Here is a 14,564-nt window from a genome sequence, read left to right as displayed (position 1 = left end):
TGTTGGGAAAATTGCGCTGGGGAAATGACCTTACACCGACCAGAATAGTTGTTGCGAAATTACAGAAATTATTGTCTTTAAAAATTGCGATGTTTTAAATACAGGGTGTCCCAATAAACATGGGAATTCAGTGACGAATTCGAGATCGTCTTTGTTAATTGTAATACATGATTTCAAAAGCCATAATATTATTATGTCTGCTAGAGTTTATTTGATGAAAAGGATAAAAGACTGTGAAGATGTGTCTGCACGATATACTGTGAACTTGTGAAGACGGCCAAGTTTACACCGTAATTAATTTCCTTGTTTTACTAAGTACAACCCTATGCACTATGCCGTCAAAACATAAACAAACAAATTGTAAAATAGCATGTGCATTTTATAACATTTTTAGCGCAATGCGGGAAGTGCTCTGGAATTTCTAGCCTTATTACACACGCACATTTAAAAGTCAAACTGTATTTAGCATTTATTGAGCAAATTCTTCTTACAGCATCCAAAGTGGCGGAAAACTGAAAAATAATCACATTAGTTTTATAAAATTATAATTACAAAAAATGAATATTTTCTCCAAAATAAGCTTTGTGCATTTGTTTGTAGTTAGACAATCTTCATTTGCTTTCAATTGAACTTTAGTTTCTTACTTGATAATTTTCATTTCTTTTTCAGTAGAAGTTTCATCATGTTTAAATTCTTCAAATACTTATAAAAGAAATACTCACTTGTGGGCTTTTCCAGTGATTTTATTTCACAAGTTTTTTCTTTTTAATAACTTGGATTTAGGGATGTATTTATTCACCTGTATCTGGATTGGGTTCAGCTGTTTCCAGATATCAGAGTCGTAACTCTGCCTTAACAAATACTAATGTTAATGTGTTCTCAAGTCCCTATCTCTGGGACTAGAAGAGTTTGGGTTCCACATATCATTGTTTAATTCATGGCTTTAAGAATTTTAAATACCTTTTAATGACTCAGGGCAGGTTGGTGCCCATGGTTTCAAGTGAGGTTTACATTCTTGTATTCAACTTCTGCAACATGAAGAATTGAATATTTATTGTTTCTCCGTTCTTGATTATTTATTTGGAGAATCACATTTTCTTTTCTTGATAAAATATCATTCAGGAAGATCTTCTTTTGTCCGGTGTTCCTGCAATCAGAACAAGTTTTATTAGATTTTACATAGCAGACGAAAATCTTAATTTAAGCTTTCTCGGTAGGTATCACTATAGTAAATCAAGGAATTATTTACAACGACGATATCGACATCGTCATTTAATTCTCATGTTTATTGGGACACCCTGTACGAAACATGACAGTTGGTGAATAGTTTGAATGTCTTCATACACTTTTTTAGATATTAAAGACTTTTTTGCAGTTTATTTCATAAAAAAAATCGTTTAACCTTGATTACTCAAATATACTTTACTTTAAAATCAATTTTATTATAATATGGCTGCAATATAATATTTATTTTTTTTATTTTTTTGGTATCTAACAACTTAACAAATTATGGAAGAAGACATTTTGAACTATTCATCGACTGTCATGTTTTGGGGGTACACCCTGTATAAAGATAGGAAATAACTTTTTAAGTCCACAATCATTAATCAATGCTAAGAAAAAAGTCTGCATGCTGACTTATGTATTCAAGGTCATACTTTTCCTCAGGTTGAAGTTGTATGTTCTGTACGAGCTACTGGGTATCGATGAAAGCGGGGGCTTACCCCTGATACAGTTCTGGACTAAATGTACTCCACGAAGCACATCTCCAAGGATTCAGATCAATACGAGTACAACAGTATCTCCAAGTACACAGTTCAAGACGGGTATAACAGTGTCTCCTTGTACACAACAATGTACTAGTACAACAGTATCTCCGGGTAGCGAGAAGAGCACAAGAACAACAACTTCGGGTATTCAGCCAATATATTGCGTAACTGTTCTGACTAGTCCAGGTAATAAAAAATACTTGCTAAAAGGGCGGGGGTTGAGCCCCCCCCCCCCCCCCCCAGAATCCTGGACCTAGAATATGTTTTAATGATGTAATCTGCAAGTTTAAAGTTTTCTGTGACATTTTTATTTAGATAAGAACGATAAAATTTTATGTTGAATTATGACCCGGCGTTGCCCGTGGAAAAAAAATTTAGAAAAGAAATCTTAATTTATTAGCCTATGTCACCCCCAGGCTACTTATGAATGTTCACAAAAAAGTGTCAACCCATTCGGTCTAGCCGTTGGCCGGCTATATTGAAATTAGTGAAATATATACGCTTTTCTCGTTTTGTTATATAAATTAATTCAAGTGTTTTCCTTAGATTCTGAGACTGAAAACTCAACACGCCTTGTCATTCCAGTTGTAAGACCGTCCCCTGAGCAACCTAACAGTCCGTCCTATTCTCCAGTAGACACTAGCATATTCTCCGACCAGCATGAATATATTAAACCAAGAGATATCATTCTTCAACCTAGTCCTTCCTCCTCTTCACCTTTAAACCCTGCTCCCTTCAAAACACCGCTTAAATCTGCTGAAGAAAGTGGGTCAGCCACTAATTTCACCGTGTCATCTGCACCGTCAGATTCGTCTCTACCTGTTCCATCTAAAGTCCAGGCAGACCTACTTGATGTCCTTCGTAAAGATGATCAGGAACATGAGTCTGATGAAGTGTTTAATTCTATTTCTACAACTTCATATAAAGCCCCAAACTTTGGGATTGTTCGACATAAAGATAACCCCGAAAATGTGCTTGATGAATGTGATGATAATAAAACTGGAAATAACTCAATACATAAGACGAATCAGCATAAGAAAAGAACGCAAAAGGACAAAACCCCCGTGGAAAAGAAAGCAAAGAAAGAAAAAAAAGACAGAAAGTCGCCCGAAAGAAAATCACATAAATTCAAAAAGCTGAAGCATTGTGAATCAAAAGACAAGAAAATATCAGATATTAGTATAGACGATCCGGAACTGATCATATCTGAACCCGAAAATGATGATGGAAAGAGAAAACTAAAAAATGTCGATTATAAAACAGGAAATAAGAGAAAGAATGTGTCTGGCTTGGAAATTTCTCCAATACATGAAAAAACAGTTGGTTTAGTGGATGAAATGGAAAATAAAAGCCTCAAGGTTGGTTCAAAGAAAGAGAGAACAATAAAAATACTAAAGCACATTCCTGCAACAGAGATAAATAGCAGCAAGAAGAAAAATATGGCCGAGACAAAGACTAAAAATAAAGAAAGGAGACCAAGTCTCCCAGCTCAAGAACCAAGATTTGAATCTATTGAAAAATGGTCTCCTGGTGGCAGTGATGTGAATCAAGGAACAGTTCAAGGTCCAGGGAAAATCATAGAAATTGATGTTGTTTCAGATTGTAGTGATCAGGTAACTCTTTTTTTAAAGAGATTTTAGACGTAATTTGAAGTCCCGTTTATAAATTGGCAAGATTAACATCGGTACCCTTTAGTAGCTAAGTGGGAATGAGATGACCGTCTTTTTCTCGCGAAAAAGTGATAATTTTCAATTCAGTTTTGTTGTTGATTATTACTATCCCTTTAGTGTAAAGTTAAGTTCACTTTGTAACTTTCTCTTAGAAACAGTAATTTAAAGGGAGAGACCGGCTATGTAACATATTTTAACTGAGAATGCAGTTTAATTGTGAAAAGTTTTAGGATTCCTTTTTTACAATTCTTAAAGCATGGACAAATCATGTAATAATACTATTCTAAAAACTAGTTGCATGTATAGGAATAGGTTGAGAGAAAAAATTAACTACTTTCATTGGAAATAAGTTAAAATAATTAATTCTAAAATCTCGCAGGGTTATCTAAATTCTTTTAGCTCTGGTCGCTTGTTCTTTTCTTTACTTTAATTGTGAAGACGACATTTAAAGAAATCTGAATTAAAAAAGAAACATCAAAGATAATAGTGATAACGGAACTATCGATTCTATGGTTCTACTACGGCTATCATCAATAATTTGTATTAAGAAATATGCTCCTGAACAGCAAATTAATTTATAAAATAAAATATTTTTTTACGTGTTTTGTCCGGTTTATTTAATAATTAAAAAAAACTGAGCTGGGAACTTTGGAATGATGGATATTGAGATTAATGCTTGATCCTCTCTTTTTTTTAAATCCCGAAACTAACCTAATTTTGTATCTTAAAAAGTGTAGAAAATTCAACCAATCAGAGTCGTGTATCAGAAGCCGGGAAATTGGAAATTTTGCGCGCCACTTAAGATGAATTAATGTACTTTATTCAAAAAAGACTGAATTAAGGAAAAAATTAAAAGTGTCAACATTGGATGTTTTGATTAAGCTGTCAGGGTTAAAGATACAGGTATCCCATTCTAACCTCCCAGCTCTGGTGAAATATTACAAACGACTCTACGCTTTTATCTAAAAAATTGTACACCGTAAAAATGTCTTATTGGTATCAAATTAAACCTCAAGTTTGTCTTTACAATACTACACATTCAGCTCAAACATATTACATAGTCGGTCTCTTTCCCATAAAGCTGAAGTATAAACCTAGCATAAAATACTGCGTATGCTAGTTGAGTCCTGAGACTGGTCAGAGTAGATCTTCTCCAGATGGGTTCTGGAGTCCAGATGATGAAGACGACCTAGAGAAGGACGAAGACTATACACCGATCACCAAGGTCTCTAGAAACACTGGATCGACGGGGAAAACACGACGAAGCGCTGGTGTCGCCGACAAATGGATTACTTTAAATCTGGAGAAAAATGTTAAAAAGGAAAACAGGAAAGATGATGATGCGACGACGAAGTATAAGGTTGATGAGAAAGTTCTACTGGAAAGGTTTGGTTGTAAGAGTGTCCAGGTTGGAATTAAACTGAAAGATATTCCTGAAAGTTCTCACTCCAAGTCCCAGCTCATCTCATCGGTATTCCACCGCAAGGCAAAGAGCAGGGACGTTGATCCTGAAATGACCGAAGATGAAGGAGACATCATTAAACCTCCTGATGAATTACCACTTGAACCTCTTCAAGAAATATGTTCCAACTCCGCAAAGGAACTGGAAGCGAACATCTGTTCATCAAACGCAAAAGTCCCATCTGAACCTAAGATTACAACTGCAACTGAAACTAAGGCTAAGATTAAGTCTGAAATTGAAACTAAGATTAAGTCTGAAAGTGATCCTGATTTTGTTTGTCCTATTCAGCCCTGTCAAAAAGGTAAAAAAATCCTGCTGAGCGATAAAAAGGAAGTTTTACTTCATCTGATCTCTGGACATCTACGAAAAGATAGATTCAAGCTCTACAAGGATTATAGAGGATTGAAAGGAGTGTCCAAGTGTCCAGATTGCAGATATGAGGTATTTTATCTAAATAAACACCTTAGACTTCGTATGCATTCAATTTTTCAAATTTTCAAATTTACATATTTGAGATTAAGAACAAAACAATTAAAACTTCTCAAAGTGTGATTAAACTTATTTTTTTCTTTAAAAATCATGACAATTTCACAGGTTTTTAAGAATGAAGTAAATGTCTAATGTGAAATATGAAGTCACTAAATAACAGACCACATATTGGAAATTTCGGTTTTTTTTGTCATAATGCTTTTATTTATTCAACTATTGATGATGTTGTTGTTGATTTCTTGTATTGTCTATTAATTTTATTTTAGGAGAAATCCACGAGTAAATATCTGCAACACAGGGCATTCTATCATAAAGATCTATCCACCAAACTTCAAAAGGCACTTGCTTCTAATATACTGGATAAGGTTAGAATTTTGTATTTAAAATTTTTTGTTATTTGATATTATAAAATGCACATGACTTTTTAAAGTTACTTATCCCCTCTTCTGTTCGAATAATAATTCCCCACTCCCTCTCCTCTCTCAGCAAGATACGAAATATAAAAACTTAACACATAAATTTTGAAGAAATTTGTAATCTTGTTTTTTTTTCTGCAAATGAAATGATTATTCAGTTTTGTATACCAAAAAAATATGAGGAAATATCTTATGGGTTTATAAGCATATTTAGATTTATATTACTAGCCGTAGAAGGCGCTTCGCGCCCATCTTCTAAATTAATTGTGAACATGTTCTTTTTGTGTACATCGTAAAACAAAACAAAAATAATTCGCGGATTTTCACAAAAAAGTTCGTGGATTTTTAAAATTTTCAAAAATTTAATGAAGATCGAATTTTGATGGAGACAAATGTTTGAAGTTTTGATCATTCATAAACCTTCCCTGGGGTCCCTAGATGTCCCACAAAAAATTTGGGCCCGATCGGTTTAGCCGTTTTGACGTTTATTGGATACAAACAAACAAACAGACAAGCCAAATATATATATAGATATTGGAAATATGGCGGTACATTTTTTCTAACTTTTATTTTGTTTAGGATGAAGTTCATTGTTATAAGAGTGTTGAATCCTTCCTTTCTCTCAATTGTCTGGAGAAGGTTGATTACGAATGCCGCGTCTGTAAGAAGGTGTACAAGTCCTTCCTGGAAATGCGGCTCCATGCTCTAAACCGTCACTTGAGACAAGATCCTCCCTACACGGAAACTGAGTCCTTCTACTCATGCACAACCTGTAACTCATCTAACACTACTAAGAAGGATATAGAAAAGCATTTGGCTACAGTTCATCCTGAGCTAGTGGATTCATTGATCGCTAAGATTGTGGAATCCGTAACCCCTATGTGCGTGATTAAGACTGAGATAAAAGCAGAAATTGATCTTTTTTCTACTCCTAAAATACCTAAAGGACAGTCCGGGAAAGTAGGTTCCAGGAATAAAAGGAAGAGTAGCCACTTGCCGGATGATCTCTTCACTGCTGATATTCCAAAGAAATCAAAACTTTCTTCTCCGTCCAGTTCTAAACCTGCCACACTAGAAAGTATTATGACTGTAGTGTCTAGACCAGATATGGAAAACGTTATTATTCCTCCAGAATTCCTTGGTTCAACATCATCTAATCCAGATCATCATTCAGATGTATCCTCTTCTCCCGAACTGCCTGATAAGATTAAAGAACCTGAGTCACCTATAGAACCTGTACTAGAGTCTGTTGTGAACCCTGGACCAGACCCTAGAGAACCTGATCCAGAAAATGATGTTACAAAACCTAAACCAGAGCTTGCTTTAAAACCTAAACCAAAGTCAGAAACCCAGCTTGTAAATAAGAAGTCTAAATGTAAATATTGTGATTATATGGTTAAGCAACAATCAGATTTTATTTCTCATCTTTCTAAGTTCCATACTAAGGAGTATCCTGAAATTCAGCTTTTAGAGGCAGGTGTCAAAAATTTTGAATGTGGGCTTTGCTCTTTTAGGACCAAAAAGAAGCTGGAGTTTGGAGTGCATTTGTTACGCAAGCACAAGCAAATAACATGCAATGTGATAAAAAATCAGGAAATGTGGACCAAGGGAGACTTAGAAATAGGTTCTTTTACCGAAAATATTATTGATATTGTGGAACCTAAAATTGATTTGCCTCTTGAGTTCAGTTCTTACGGTGAGGTTGACCTCTCTATAGTGGCCACTACTCCATCTCCATGCACGGAGGATAAGGATCAACTCTGCATTACCCTTGAAGATAAAGCAGACCTGTCCGATGGAGAGATTGTCTCAGATTCTGATGAGAATACCTGTGATTATTGTGATAAATCATTTTCCACTCCTAAGAAGACGTCACAGCATACATTCTCTCGACATATTTCAAGGATTGATAATATTTGGAAGGGTTTACTGAAAGAGGATCAGCATTGGTTTCAATGTTGTAATTGCCCTTTTCGCGATAAAAAATTTGTTGATGTGCAGGTTCACATTCATAATCAACATTTCAGGATTTTAAATGATCAAATTTATAAAGAAACTGAACGTAGATGCAAGGAATTTCAGATTATTGAGCCCTTAGAGATTCTGGAAGATGGGGGTGAAGATCTAGCTACAGAAGCAGTTGAAAATGTACCTGAACCCATGAATTGTAATCTTGGTCTCCTAAACAAGAAAAAGCTTGCACCTGTACCTGAACTTGAACCTACACCCAAACCTGAAACTGCACCCGAAACTGAACCTGTGCCCCAATCTGCACCTGTTCTCGAACCTGACACTGTACCAGAACTTGAACCTGATCATTTCAAATGCTTAATATGTAGTACAAAAAGTAAAAGTTTAGTTGACCTTATAGCTCATGTTGATGAGCATAGTACCACCCTCAGTGCTTTTATGGCAAACCATTTATGTCGAGAGGAATTGCGTTCCATAGAGAGCCAAAACTCTGAATCAAAGGTTAAAACTAAGATCTTTGGTTCAGCAGGAATTCCGATGCTGTTCTGCTCACAGCCTAAATGCCTCTTCGTCGAAAAGGACGAGCTCAAGCTACAAAATCACTTGCAGGTGAATTCCTTACTTTGAGCTTAGTTTGCTAATTTAAAAATAAGTAAAATTTGAATTTAGTCGCAATTAGTTAAAGTAGAACTAGGAACCGACAGTAAAACTATTTTTTATTGTGTGACGAAGTAGTTTACTTAGCCATGTCTAGCTTACTAATTCTCTGTATTATTCAACATGTTATTGCTAGTGAACAATAAATACTGTGTACATATGTACAAAATCTTATGTACAGGCACATGAAAAGGCTCTGTATATCTGTGGAAAGTGCTGTCTAGATTTCCCTAGTAAGGAGAAGAATAGAAATCATTACAAATCCTGCCAGTTCGACAGGTATTAGATCTAAATATTTTTATTCGTTTAAGGGACCGAATTTTATGAATTAACTCTTAGTCGCTGAACTGTTGCCTAATCGTAAATCACCGGGTATCTTCAACTTTGAATCTGTGATTCAAGATTTGAACTGCAGCAGTAAGTATTTTAGCGACCTTGCTCAATTTCTAAATATTTGGTCTCTGGTTTCTGAAATATAAAGAATGTGAAGCCAAAAATTTAAATTTTTAAATCTCAGCTTAGACATGATTGGAATATTTTTAGATTTTTAAAGTGTGACAGATTATGAACTATGGATGGCTTAATTTGATTTGATTAATAGATATCCTTCAATGATAACTCTAAACTAAAAATTGATTAATTGATTATAGTTTATGAACTCGGCCCTTGACTCAGTTTTGATCAATTCTTAGAATTCTTAGTTTTACATTTGATTGATTGATCGATTTTAATCGATCTATTTTAATCAACTGGGTTCATGAAACTAGGACTCCAGGTATTGATTGATTGACTGTATTCCATGGGGTTAATGAACTCGGGTCTGAACTTTGGATTAATTGATTAATAGTATTCTAGGTTTAAAAAGTGGGTTAGTGACAGGGAGTAAGGAATAGATGGGAGATATAACTGACGCGGTTCGCCCTACCATATGATTATACATGCTTTGCAGACGGGTACTCCATTTGAATAGGAAATATTTGTCTAATGTACAATTACCGCGTATACAATAACCTTTTCTGAATATTTCTTATACAAATGGAGTACCCGTCTGCAAAGCATGTATAATCATATGGTAGGGCGAACCGTGTCAGTTTTATCTCCCTTCTATTCCTTACTCCTTGGCTAGTGAACTCAGGTCTAAACTAGCGATTAATTTATTGATTGCATTCTTAAAGAAGTGGGTTTATGACCTTAGTTCTAAACTAGGGATTGATAGATTAATTGTATTCTAGGTTTAAGTAGTGGGTTTATGAACTCGGGTCTAAACTAGAGATTAATTGATTGATTGTATTCTAGGTTTAATAAGTGGGTATATGAACTCGGGTCTAAACTAGAGATTAATTAGTTGATTGTATTCTAGGTTTAAGAAGTGGGTTTATGAACTCTGGTCTAAACTAGGGATTACTACAGTTAAACTTGAGGAACCTGAGCCTACAATATCGTGTACTCACATGGTTAGTATTTTAAGTTTATTTAATCTTAAGGATTCTGTGTCTATACATTCCATGTCTATACATTCTTTGGAATATATATTATATCATATCTGTTCGGTTTCATAGTAGTGAACCTATTGTGTAAGAATTCCCATTATTACACGGTTCAGGAGGAACAATTTTAATATTGTTCGCTTCCTTGCGTTTAAGAATGCTTATTCTTACACTGTAGGTGTAGAATTTTCATTCTTTAACGCTCAGACCGTGTAAGAATGGAAATTATTACACGGTCAGAGCGTGAAAGAATGTATATTCTTACACGCTCCTTACATTGATCTTTTCAGTATAGATCAATATTGACATTAACTTAATTATTTTGTACTGACTACATGCACAGGGCAAACTCACCTTTTTCTTTTATTTTAATACATGCAAACTTACCTTTTTTAACTTAAAAACAACATGCTCACTTACCTTTTTCTTTAATATTAAAACATGCAAACTTACTACTTTAATAAAACATGCTCACTTACCTTTTTTACTTTAATAAACTTTAACTTTTAACTTAAAAACAACATGCTCACTTACCTTTTTCTTTAATATTATAACATGCAAACTTACTACTTTAATAAAACATGCTCATTTACCTTTTTTACTTTAATAAAACATGCTCACTTACCTTTTCATGCTCACTTACCTTTTTTGTTTTTTGAAGTATTGATATACCTTAATTCATAATTATCAATTTGAATCTCAACCCTAGTCCTGACAGAAGAGTGGAAATTAACATTTTCTGACCATTCCCAAAAATATGGACGATGCCTTTAGCCTTACATTAGACACTTTCATCAAACTGCTGAGTCTCAAAGCATACTGCCCGACTGTCTACTTTATAAATTTCAAACCAAGTTTGGTGAGATTTTTCAAATCTCTGCTTACTTGTAATAGTATGGTCAGAGCTTTTTAGTCTGAGTCACCATATCTCACATAGTTCGAGATGATGAAGTGAAACCACAATCAAAACTAAAAAAAGTATAAAAACTTATCATTGAAATATTAGTGTCACACTTTTAATGGAGTCTTAGCACTCCATAGCAATGAAAACAAACCAGTAAATCTTGCTTCATGAATAAAAGACAAAGACCTTCATCAGTTTATGTCGAACTGATTCTTACTAGATAACCTGCTATTATCTCCTCTTTTTGGAAGATTTATGATCAAATATCCAGAAAATGATTTCTTCTATAAATGAAGACACGATAGTGTTCAGTAGATTAAGACAACCCACTACTATACCTTCTCCCCATCTAAAAAAAATCAGGGCACATTTAACATGCTGTATCTAAATGTAGTATCAACTTAAAAAACGAGCAAAATCATTAGAAATTGGTAAACAAACAAACTAAACTAGGGAAACAATCACACCACATGCATTACTTTCAAATTAAGAACCAATTTTTACTTCTAAAATGTTTTTTTTACATTTTAACATTAGAAAAATAAAAAAACAGTGTTAGTCAGAACAAGAGCATAAAACTTACTTGCAACCTTTCTTAATGTTAATTGTTCCAACTTGAAATAGTCGGATTTCACCAGAATTATTTTTTTAATATAATTTCTTGGGTATGTACCCATGGAACCTCACAAATATGATATAATAATAATCTATCCAAAGATGATATTCATGTTCAGTGAAACATTTAAAAAAAAACGTAATAATGTAGATTGATTGATTGATTCGTTCAAAGTCTCTTATGACCTTTGAAGTACTTTGTGGCATTCAACATATGTAACTGGACTTTAGCACTATTTTTATGAAACTAAAATCACAGAATAGCGCTAGTCTTTCCATTTCAAAAATGTGGTCTGCCATTTTTGTTTTTTTTTCATAATTACTGGAGATATGAATGATTTTGTTCAGAATAAGACATTTTCTTGATTTTATTAAATAAATTAAAATATAAACATAATTTTTGAGAGCAAAAAAAAAATGCAGAATTATCTCATAATCTCAAAAAGAGTAATTTAAAGATGTGATTATTGTTTCGTAAAAAAATATTGCTAAAATCAGGTTATCTATGTATGAATGCCGCAAACCATTTCCAAGTTCAAAGGCGACTTTGTTGGCATCAATCAATAATTCAATCTACATTATTCCGTGTTCATTAGAGTTTCACTGTATAGTAAGGAGCGTCATGAAACGGGCTTTTTCTTGATTTTATACTTAAATTAGTTTTGTTGAAAAGTTTAATTCATCGAAAATATCTTTTAATTTTTTATCAAATTTTTTTAGTCAAATAACAATTGTAGACATTTTTTATTAAAAGTTTTTGATTTCCTCAAATCAAGGTGTATTCTAGTTTTGTTGACAGCGAAGAAGAGGTCAATTGAGACACAAGGTGTCGAACTAAAACCTAGTATTTTCGGGTTTCCTACAAAAAAAATTTTAAAAATGTAAAAAATTGACAAAATATTTATTCCATGGATTACGGAAGAAAACGAAACAATCCATCATACATTCTCATGGAAAATATGCTTATTTGCAAACCGGTCTAATCATCATTTTCTGAATTTCCCAGCTCTACTAAAGCAAATCCATAGAATGTGCAGAATCATCGCTCAAGTTCCAGAAAATATGACAAAAGCTAAAAAAACAAGTTACAATGGTACATCATCTAAATCTTTTTTTACAACACTATTATAGCTGGACATTGAGGACATATTTATAATCATAATTTATAGAGGAATTCCATGTACTAATGTTTCGCCATTTATTAATTATCATATTTATAGTAAAATTATTTTTTCAACAATGCGTTAATTTTGGTTTCTCGGGGTCATTAATAAATTTGCTTTTAGATAGGAGGGTGCACGGAAAAATTTTGGTTGAAGCAGGAGATGCACCAGCATGCGCGAATATGTGCGCATAGACCTCAGACTTCTATTGTATGCCCATGCTCAAAGAAGTAAGCCAAGGATTAAGTTTTGATTTGATTTGATTTGATTTGATTTGATTTGATTTGATTTGATTTGATTTGCTATGCTATGCTATGCTATGCTATGCTATGCTATGCTATGCTATGCTATGCTATGCTATGCTATGCTATGCTATGCTTTGATTTGATTTGATTTGATTTGATTTGATTTGATTTGATTTGATTTGATTTGATTTGATTTGATTTGATTTGATTTGATTTGATTTGATTTGATTTGATTTGATTTGATTTGATTTGATTTGATTTGATTTGATTTGATTTGATTTGATTTGATTTGATTTGATTTGATTTGATTTGATTTGATTTGATTTGATTTGATTTGATTTGATTTGATTTGATTTGATTTGATTTGATTTGATTTGATTTGATTTGATTTGATTTGATTTGATTTGATTTGATTTGATTTGATTTGATTTGATTTGATTTGATTTGATTTGATTTGATTTGATTTGATTTGATTTGATTTGATTTGATTTGATTTGATTTGATTTGATTTGATTTGATTTGATTTGATTTGATTTGATTTGATTTGATTTGATTTGATTTGATTTGATTTGATTTGATTTGATTTGATTTGATTTGATTTGATTTGATTTGATTTGATTTGATTTGATTTGATTTGATTTGATTTGATTTGATTTGATTTGATTTGATTTGATTTGATTTGATTTGATTTGATTTGATTTGATTTGATTTGATTTGATTTGATTTGATTTGATTTGATTTGATTTGATTTGATTTGATTTGATTTGATTTGATTTGATTTGATTTGATTTGATTTGATTTGATTTGATTTGATTTGATTTGATTTGATTTGATTTGATTTGATTTGATTTGATTTGATTTGATTTGATTTGATTTGATTTGATTTGATTTGATTTGATTTGATTTGATTTGATTTGATTTGATTTGATTTGATTTGATTTGATTTGATTTGATTTGATTTGATTTGATTTGATTTGATTTGATTTGATTTNAAACAAACAGACAAGCCAAATTTATATATAGATTGTTATCAATATTATCAATATTATCAATATTATCATTATTATCAATATTATCAATATTATCAATATTATCAATATTATCATTATTATCAATATTATCAATATTATCAATATTATCAATATTATCACTATTATCACTATTATCACTATTATCACTATTATCACTATTATCACTATTATCACTATTATCACTATTATCGTTATTATCATTATTATCATTATTATCAATATTATCATTATTATTATCATTATTATCATTAATATCATAATTATCGTTAATATCACTATTATCACTATTATTAGTATTATCATTATTATCAATATTATCCATATTATCAATATTATCAATATTATCCATATTATCATTATTATCTTAATTATCGTTAATATCACTATTATTAGTATTATCATTATTATCATTATGTTTATTATGTTTATTATTATTATTATGTTTATAATTACTTTTATAGGTTCTATTACCCTGAAGATTATGAAAGTCACATGATGAAAAAACATCCAGATTCCAGAAACCAAAATTAAAATTAAAATCTGATTTTTAATATCTATGTTATCAGCCATCAACCGAGTTCTGGTCTGGTCTTAATTGATAAACATAATGTGATTTAATAAAGTATGATTTTAATGTAAATATATACTTTTGAACTATTTCCCTCTGAATGAGGGCCTGAAAATA

The 14,564-nt window shown here is 32.2% G+C and overlaps 1 protein-coding gene across 1 annotated transcript in view; it reads left to right on the top strand.

Moving 5' to 3' along the window:
- LOC111705341 (uncharacterized) overlaps window positions 1-14,564 on the top strand; it is a 17,654-nt gene extending 3,090 nt beyond the window's left edge. Inside the window, exons 6-14 of the mRNA XM_023477840.1 lie at window positions 1,669-1,955; window positions 2,316-3,382; window positions 4,560-5,342; window positions 5,657-5,755; window positions 6,386-8,386; window positions 8,616-8,713; window positions 9,795-9,888; window positions 12,727-12,833; window positions 14,341-14,564. Of these exons, the coding sequence (XP_023333608.1) occupies window positions 1,669-1,955; window positions 2,316-3,382; window positions 4,560-5,342; window positions 5,657-5,755; window positions 6,386-8,386; window positions 8,616-8,713; window positions 9,795-9,888; window positions 12,727-12,833; window positions 14,341-14,410 (4,606 nt within the window). The 3' untranslated portion in view covers window positions 14,411-14,564. The remainder of the gene's footprint in view (window positions 1-1,668; window positions 1,956-2,315; window positions 3,383-4,559; window positions 5,343-5,656; window positions 5,756-6,385; window positions 8,387-8,615; window positions 8,714-9,794; window positions 9,889-12,726; window positions 12,834-14,340) is intronic.

Source organism: Eurytemora carolleeae, unplaced genomic scaffold, assembly GCF_000591075.1.
Source record: "Eurytemora carolleeae unplaced genomic scaffold, Eaff_2.0 scaffold320, whole genome shotgun sequence".
Taxonomy (NCBI): domain Eukaryota; kingdom Metazoa; phylum Arthropoda; class Copepoda; order Calanoida; family Temoridae; genus Eurytemora; species Eurytemora carolleeae.
Note: the sequence above shows the minus strand (reverse complement) of the source record. Positions and strands in the feature narration are given on the sequence as shown.